The 8,946-nt window shown below is 38.4% G+C and overlaps 1 protein-coding gene across 1 annotated transcript in view; it reads right to left on the reverse strand.

The window, feature by feature from the left end:
• Positions 1-8,946, reverse strand: part of LOC110025203 (beta-galactosidase 8) — an 89,280-nt gene that overhangs the window by 58,660 nt on the left and 21,674 nt on the right. Inside the window, exons 4-6 of the mRNA XM_020725530.1 lie at positions 1,881-1,969; positions 1,484-1,564; positions 1,293-1,387 (exon numbers count right to left, since the gene is read on the reverse strand). Of these exons, the coding sequence (XP_020581189.1) occupies positions 1,293-1,387; positions 1,484-1,564; positions 1,881-1,969 (265 nt within the window). The remainder of the gene's footprint in view (positions 1-1,292; positions 1,388-1,483; positions 1,565-1,880; positions 1,970-8,946) is intronic.

Here is an 8,946-nt window from a genome sequence, read left to right on the forward strand (position 1 = left end):
TAGCTGTGTATGACGGGTCCGTGGTACCCCGACCCAATTACCTCTACCTTTTAGGATCACTCTACCTTCCTTTTTGTTGAGCCCCTTTGAGCCCTGTCGCTCCTTGACCTCGTTGATATCACCTTGACGGCCCGATGCCGATGAGCTGCCGCCCATTTGGGATACGACGATTTATCCTCTGCCCTCTGGCCCGGACGTGCTTTGACGTATTGGGATATCTCCGTCAAGATGATTTAGGTTAGTCCGTGGACCCCGTGTGTTGATTAGCCACTACCCATTTGGGATGTGAGAAACTTACTCTCTGTCCGATGACTTAGTGTGAGCTTTGAAGTATTGGGACTGTTCCTACACGGAATAACCTTCATTTGATTGCATATACCCCAGGTTTATGAAAATATGAAGCGAAACTTCTTTTATCGAGAGTATTCTTGGGTATCCCCCAAGATGTAATTAACCAGTAGGAACACGTTCCTCTGGGAGTGCTCTTGACCCCAGAACAGGTACATACACCTGACTCTCTGGTTAAGGGTAGTCTATGTAGATACTTCTTTCGCGGATATTGGTTTAAGGTGTCTCCGCCCGATCTTGTTTGGGCGGACATTCTTAACCTATCTTTGCGAGGTTTATCACACATAGACTCTCCACGTTTTATTTTTTCTCTTGTTTGTCTCTTTGTCGTATATTCCTTCTTATTCAATTCCTCTCCTCTTCGAATCATTTATATGGTTCGGGAGGGAGACTTATTCGAATTGGGGAATTATACGACAATCGACAAGCTGACGACTCCTTTTAAAAATAAAAAAGAGAAAAATGAACGAAAACACTAAGGTTATTATTATTATTATTTTTTTTTTGTTAAAACAATGAATAGAAAATAAAACCAAACTAATTAAAATATATGTAGCACATTAATAGTAGGATGTTCTCCATCGACCTAGATCAAGATTATACCATGGCAAAATTACTCACACAATTTAGTATCCTCTTATGGCCAATGTTTCCCGTTAGTATATGAAAAAGATCATCATTGAGGCACCAAGAATAATCACACAAAAAAAGGTTTTTATGATAGCTGGAAAATACATTAACATTTTTCTCTCAATTATCTGTCTTTATCTGTACTTTTTAACCTTACAATTTATTTTATTACAGCAAATTCCTTATCTTAGAAGTCATTTATGTAATTACATTTGAACCAAAAATTTAGTTATAGTTTGATAATTACACCCTTTTATCATCCTAATTTAAGAAGGATGCATGGCTTTAGTTAAACAGAATTATTAAGCACTTACAGAATTATATGATTCCCAAGATGTTCACGTGCTAATGTAGCTAGGTAGCGAAGGTATGCTTTGTCATCTCCAAATGATCCAAACTCATTCTCAATCTAGAAAAAAAATACTTTCCTAAGCAACTGCCAATATCCGATAAACTAATAGGACAGGAAAAATAATCATCCAACTGAAAAGGCGGTGACCACAACCTGAACCATGATAATAGAGCCTCCATTCTCATACAGAAAGGGAGAGATTTTAGGAAGTAAAACTCCCCACCATCTCTCAACCTGCAAATAATCAAAATAAAATCAGCAGTTAAAACAAGGAAATTTTTTAATGAAAAAGCTTGGTCACTATTATAAGGAACTTGTCTACAAAAAGAAACACAAATTATTACTAGAAAATTGCAGAGTTAAATCCAAAATAAGGGAGCAAAAAAACATTCAAAAATTTGTGCACCACAAATTCCATGTACAACTTTGGAAAACCTTTATTAAATAACTTTTTAGCAAAAAAGTTATTCCAGACAAAAGGAAAATTTTAAAGAAAATGGGAAAAAGTAAACCAATAGTTGGATGTTCAAAGACAACATAAGTAGCATACCAGATTAAGGTATGTAGGATCTGAAGATCTTAGCTTCAGAACAGGCTTTACGGCAAGTAGCCAAGCAGGAAAGCCACCAAAATCCCATTCTGACAAGAAAAGCTTGCAAAGGTAAGGCCTTAAAAATAGAAAAATAATACGAAGCAGGAAGTGAAATCAGTTGATTATTATGATAGTTAATCATCTAAACAGCCAAGACGAAACAATATTAGTACTGCCTGCATGGATACCAATGAAAAATTAATGGGGACATTTACATACCATCAAATTCTTATATATTTACTTATCTAACACTTAACCTTTAATTTTTACATTTATACCACCAAATCTTTAATATAACATCAAAAATGCCACTGTTTTAATTTTTAAAAGGTGTAATACACCATTTCATGAATAAATAGGTAAACTAAACGAAAAAATTGAAGTATAGGTGTTAGATATATAAATACATAGGATTGAGTGCATGTATGTAAATCCTGCAAAATTAATTTGTATGGACTCCCATGTCTGCCTAAAATATTGCGGTACAGATATTGTGCATCATATACAGTTTACACTCACATTTGACTAGTAGTTCGACAACCTAAGCTGAGATTTAACGCACTTGATTTCTTTTTGGAACACTTTCTTGCCCTAATTTAACGGGATCAATATTGGTCCGGTCTCTTGCAAAATCGAAGTAAGTTGTGGGCAATCCGGTTGAGTGTGACACATTTAAACCGGCTGTGTTTGAATCCACAACACATTTATTCCATAGATTAGAAAGCATAAATAGCACAGTAACCATTTTAAGAGAAAATCCCTAGAGAGTTATAAATGAAATGCCAACTTTACAGAGTAATAGGAACATTATATATATATATATATTAAGGGAAGGAGCATCTCGTGGCTCCCTACGTGTTAATATAAATTAAAACAACAAAAAAAGGGAGGGAATAAGGATCCCAGTCTAAAAACAAAATAAAAATCCTAGGGGTTCCTTTATCCACGTTAAAACTCCACACCAAAAGGACAATAAGGAAAAAGTATACCCAAAAAAACATTAAATCCAGTATGCCAAAGTAATCGTATACCCCACAAAAGATGTACACCAAAAAATTAAGAAAGAACACAAAGACCGAGTGAAGAGCTTCAGGCGGCAACAGCATCACAAGCGTCTGAGTTCTACGAAAGAAAACCTGCATTAATAATGACAAAGGAAAGAAAGAGGGCCCGTGAAAGTAGAGATTGAGTTAATGAAGCCAATAAAACCCGTAAACTCAAGTGCAAAAGCTAGCACCCAAAGAAAGTACCACAAAACCAAAAGTAGGTACTACTATAAATATAAGGTGAGCGGCAACCACCACCCCAACCGAGAGCCACTCGAGCGCGAAGTAGGAAAGGAAATATAAGGACAGCCCCAATGAAATCCAGGGCCAAATCATACCGCCAAACAGATAATAACAAGCTAAGAGGAGACATCCCGACGAACATATGGGGCATCAATCTTGTCACCAACCAGCAAAGTGTTTAAAGGAGGGGGGATCAGATCCCACCCAACAGTTACTAGTGGCGCTACCTAAAATAGCAAGTCAATTTGCGGGTTGATTTCCCTCCCGGTAATTGAAACTCCATATCACATTTAAATTAGAGATTAAGTTTTTAATCCTCTTAATATAATAGAGGATATCCCAAGGGGTCTTGGCACCATTGGCAAAAATGTCAACCAAGATGTAATTATTACATTCAAAGATAATAAAATGTTAGCTAAGAGAGTGAGCTATCATGACAGCCATCAAGATGACCCGAGCCTCCGCCTCCATAAGAGTGTCAGCATAAGAGGGGTAGGAAAAGAAAAGAATACAGTTCCCAGCAAAATTTCTAACAATGCCCCCACAGCCCGTACTGTTAAATTTTCAACTATCATCAGTGTTAAACTTTACCCAACCCCTGGAAGGAGACCTCCATCTCACCAAAACCGGTAGAAGAGGAGATCTCCTCTCAGCCATGACTGCAGGCCCCATAGAAAGAAAATAGTTAATGCTATTAATGCCCGAAAAGAGGCTTTCTTTAGCATTACCCGTCCTCCAAAGCTTATTAATATAGATAATAATATTAGTAAAGACCATCCTATTCTGAATGGTTTTACCCTCATGTATAATATCATTACGAGTCATCAAAATAAATCAACATATAATGTAAGGGTAGACTTGCAAAAAATGTTTTTGTTTTCGATCCGAATTGCAAATCATAGTGGTAAGCAAAAGATTTCGCTCTGAATTCACAATAGTGTTAAACCACATGTCAACCTTCCTCCATATGAAAAGTGAAAAGGGGCAAGAAAAGAAAATATGCTCAACAGTCACCTCCGCCGAGTTACACAAACAACAACATGAAGCAAATCTCAAACCCTTCATTTTTAAGATATCATCACATGGAATAACAGAGTGTAAAATCCGCCAAGCCAGAAAAGACATAAGGGAAGTTAATGTCCAACTCCAAACACCCTCTCCCCAAGGAAGCTTTTAAAAATTATGTAAGGCGGAATATAGAGATTTGATAGTGGAGCAAGACACATAGGAAATTTCAATGTAGGAGTGTCTTGCAAATGAGGCTCAATAGAAATAGTGGAAATGAAAGTAGCTCCCTCGAAACCTAGAAGATTAAGGAGAAGAGGAAAATTCCAATGGCCATCCACCCAAGTATCAGAAACCGTAAGACTTGAAAACCTTGTATCCCTCATTTCAAGCCTTACATGGGACCAACAGTCATGCCAAAAGGAAATGTTTCCACTCCCCACCTCCCAGTATATGAAATCTTTTGCCCAATCTCTAATATGAAGCATTCTCTTCCACATGGTGGAATCCCCCAACCGCCAATTGATCAATGTCGGATGAGAGGAGTGGCAATATTTCCCATGCATGAAAAGGACCCACAAGGAATCACCTTTCCCAAAATTAAATCATTGTTTAAAAACTTTAATATCAGCAATATAGTGCAGAGATTTGAAACCCAAACCACCGGCATAGAGGGGTTTGCAAATATTCTTCCAAGGCATCCATCTTCTACCTGAATGATTCCCCACCCATAAAAACTTAATGAAACATCTTTCGAGGCTCAAAAGAGTGATTTTCTTAAGTTGAAAAACTTGAAGAATATATAAAGGAAGAGAATGTAAGATACTCCTGAGCAACGTAATTCTACCCCCAAAAGAAAGGAAATTATTTTTCCAATCCAAGATTTTCTTCGGCACCTTTTTCCACCATCTCATCAAACTGAATGCGCCTCTTCCTTCCCTTAAGTAAGAAGACCCCCAAATATTTAAGTGAAATGGTAAAAATAGAGAATCCAGTAAAATTGGCAATCCAGCACGCATTAGTACGATTGACCGTATTTCCCATGTATAAGTTACATTTATTGGCATTAAAAAGGAGACCAAAGACAGATTGGAAGTTCACCATTAAACTGTGAATATCTCTCACCGCTTTTTTGCTAGCATTATAGAATAATATCATATCATCGACATACGCTAAATGTGTTACCAACGTATTGGATTTATGAGTGTATTGCAAAGTGGGGTTTCTCCTGAAAATGTTATTTAAAAGGAGAGAAAGATAATCAAATATTAAAATAAAAATAGTAGGGGATAAGGGGTCACCCTGTTTTATCCCATGCCTCGCACTAAAAAAGCCCCGAGATTGACCATTGATGAGTATGCTATATTTATTGCAATGGAGCCATGAGAGAATAATTTTGCAAAAATCTTGGGAAAAGCCCCTAGCTTTAAGCACCTTCAACATAACTCCCAACTAACAGAATCATAAGCCTTGCGAATATCCAATTTAGTGACTATATTCCCCCTCTACTTTTTTTATCAATATCGGATGAGTTCCTGTGCAAGCATTATATTATCTGTGATCCCTCGTCCTTGAACAAAGGCAAATTGATTCAAGGAAATTAATTTATGGAGATGAGGTTGAATACGCCTAACCAATATTTTACTAATCATCTTAGATATGACAGAAGTCAGAAAAATAAGTCTAAAATGGTCCCAAGAGTTTTTTTGAGTGTTTTTGGGAATAAGAACGATATTAGCGGCAGAGAAATAATTTTCATGGGTCTCTCCCTTAAAGAAACTCTGTATAGCTTCCACCACCTTATCCTTAACAATACTTCAGCATTTAATATAGAAAGCAGAGGTGAAACCATCAGGCCTAGGGGCCTTGTTGCAATTAATGTCCAGAAGGGTAGAATAAATTTCCTCATCTGAGGGAATACCACAGAGATCGAAATCCAGTGATGACGTATCATCAAATAAGGAAGCATCAATAGAGTTCGAAGTCTCTTGAAACTCAAAAAGTTTAGAGAAATAAAGAACAACGCTTTCCCCAATCTCTTCATCCCCAGTAATCCAACTCCCATCATCATTTTTAATCCTCACAATAGTGTTATTGGCTCGTCTTTGTTTAATGCAAGCATAGAATTATTTGGTGTTTCTATCACCTTGAGAGAAGTGGGTTTCCCCAGCTTTTTGTTGCAACAATTCCTCCTCGCAAAAGGAGACCTCCAATAATTCTTTATTAGCCTCCTGTAAGTCATGGATAATATCATCAGAAGATTCATCAAGAGCCTGTAGGAGACTGGCCCTCTGCTCAGCCCTCTTAACTCTAGCATGAACATCACCAAAGACATCCCAATTCCAAGACCTTAGAGTAAAAGCCACTTTTTTATGCAGCTTCCAAAGAGTGAACCATGCATTGCCCACCTCCTCACATCTCCAATTACTCACATCTCCAATTAGATTAGTAGCAATGACTCGCAAAAAGTCATCATGTCTAGCCCATACGTTTAGATAACAAAAGTGATAGGTGGTAACCTTTTTGAAATAATCAATCAAACCAAAATCTGTAAAGATGCCGAACTTGCGAAAAACCATAAGAGGAAATCCACAACTGATTAGCAAAACACCTATCTAGGCGTTCAAAAAGCATTCCCCTTTTCCAAGTGAACTTAGAACCAACAAAACCCAGATCAGAAATGCCAGTCAGATCCAAAGCTTCATTGAATTTATCAGTTAAAGTGGTGTCAATTCTCCGATTTTTAAGAATCATGCATCACCATATTGAAATCCCCTCCAACCATCCAATTCTGGTGGATTAAAGCACCCATATCAGATAGTTTGTGCCAAAGATCATATCTAGCAGCATTACAAGTCTCCGCGTAAACAAAAGTGAGACATCCAACGAAAACATCCATAGAAAAGAAAGTGTGCATAAGCTGTCTATCATCAATAAAGATATCTATTGTGATATGCTTCCGCCAAAACAACCAAATCTTGTTAGAGCAATTAGCAAAGAAAGAAAAGTTTTTTGAATTTACCCAAAATGTGATCATCCGGAGAGGAGACCAATGGTTCCAAAATAGTAAAAATACCGACCTTATGAATCCTTATTATTGACTTGAGTCTACCAAGGGAGTGAGGATCCGCAACTCCACTGATATTCCAAATTATGACATTAACATGAGTAGACATATGACCCTTCTTAGAAGATCCAGTTCGGGTCCGTTCATTTTCTCCATCTGAAAAGTGGTGTATCATATCCAACAAAGTGTTCCCACTATTATGTTTTTGCACATCCACTTGGCATCTATACTTCCTCCGACGATACTTTTGAACATGTCATTCATCCCTTAATATTTTAGAAATATCCTCCAAAGGAGTATCAGATAGGGCATCAGAATGATGAGAATATAATGAATTATTATCAGTATTCAAAGCGTTAGGAAGAGAGGCCGAAGAAGGACGAGCCCCCTCAGAAATAGAAATGATAGGAGGATCCGGAACAGGTAACACCTGCTCAGTTCTCCCAACCGGGGAAATAGCATTAGAGGTAAGAGGATATTGATTATTATCAGTATTCAAAGCATCAGGGAGAGAGGCTGATGATAGTCGAGTCCTCTCAGTATTCGAAATAGCAGGCGGGGGAGTAGGTATGACCTGCACAGCACGCCCAACCTGCTGTCCCTCGGTCTGGACCGAAGGGATAAAAATTGGGTGGGGGACGGCAGCCATAGCAACTGCCGGAGTAACCTCAGCATTTTCCACAAGGAGCAAAGGCGCTTGCTCAACGTGTAACTGTTTCATATTTCCCCCTTTCCTCAACTCAAGATGTAGCTCAAAACATTGGTCCTGACCGTGGACAAACATTCGACAGTGAGTACAATAAGAGGGGCGTTGTTCTAATAAAACCTGCTGCCAGTATCCATTGTGAGTCTATCCAATCCAAACCTCGTCAGGTGGGGGTAAGATAACATCCCGTTCGATTAAAACTCTAATCATAGCCGGTCTCGTGAGATTATAGGTTGGAGGATCTAATTTAAGGGGCCTTCCGAACATAGCAGCCAAGGAGAACGGAATTTCATGGTTGAAAAGATGAACTTTCAAACATGAGAACCGAAGCCAAGCAGGGATAATCGGAGTTTTAGCTTTGGGATCAAAATTAGCTGACCATTTCAAGACTTTCATTCCACAATCCTCAAACTACACCATACAACTAGCAAACAGACGCGTATGATCCTCCTCGTTGGATTGGACAACTGAATTAAAATGTAACTGAATTAAAATGTGTCTTCCATCCAAAGGTTCTATCTTCCAATCTCCGGTAAGCTTCATCAGTTCGAAATGTTTATGAAAGAACTCCATTTTAGGATACCCATACAAGAATTTTCCTATCAGATGTAGGTGGCAAGAAGAAGCGAGTTCGCCATTCTCATCATCAGAGAAGAAGAGAGCCAGCTTACCCCCTTTCCGGCCAGGACGTCGAACGAAAGAAAAATCAGAGCAGAGTGAGAGTGAGTCGTAGAAGACAGAAGAGAAGTTTGGAACGCCATTTGCGGTCACGCTGGCATAGAAACGATATTGTTTACCCGTGTCACCAACGCCGCCGCCGGTCACGCCAGCGTAAGATAGAGCCATGCCGCCCGATTACCCGTGTCGCCATCAAGTCGCAAAGCCTAGCAGAGTCGGAATCGTGACCATCATAAAAGATTTTTTTCCTTATATATATATATATATATATGTATATAT

This window comes from Phalaenopsis equestris, unplaced genomic scaffold (genome assembly GCF_001263595.1).
Source record: "Phalaenopsis equestris unplaced genomic scaffold, ASM126359v1 Scaffold000002, whole genome shotgun sequence".
NCBI lineage: Eukaryota > Viridiplantae > Streptophyta > Magnoliopsida > Asparagales > Orchidaceae > Phalaenopsis > Phalaenopsis equestris.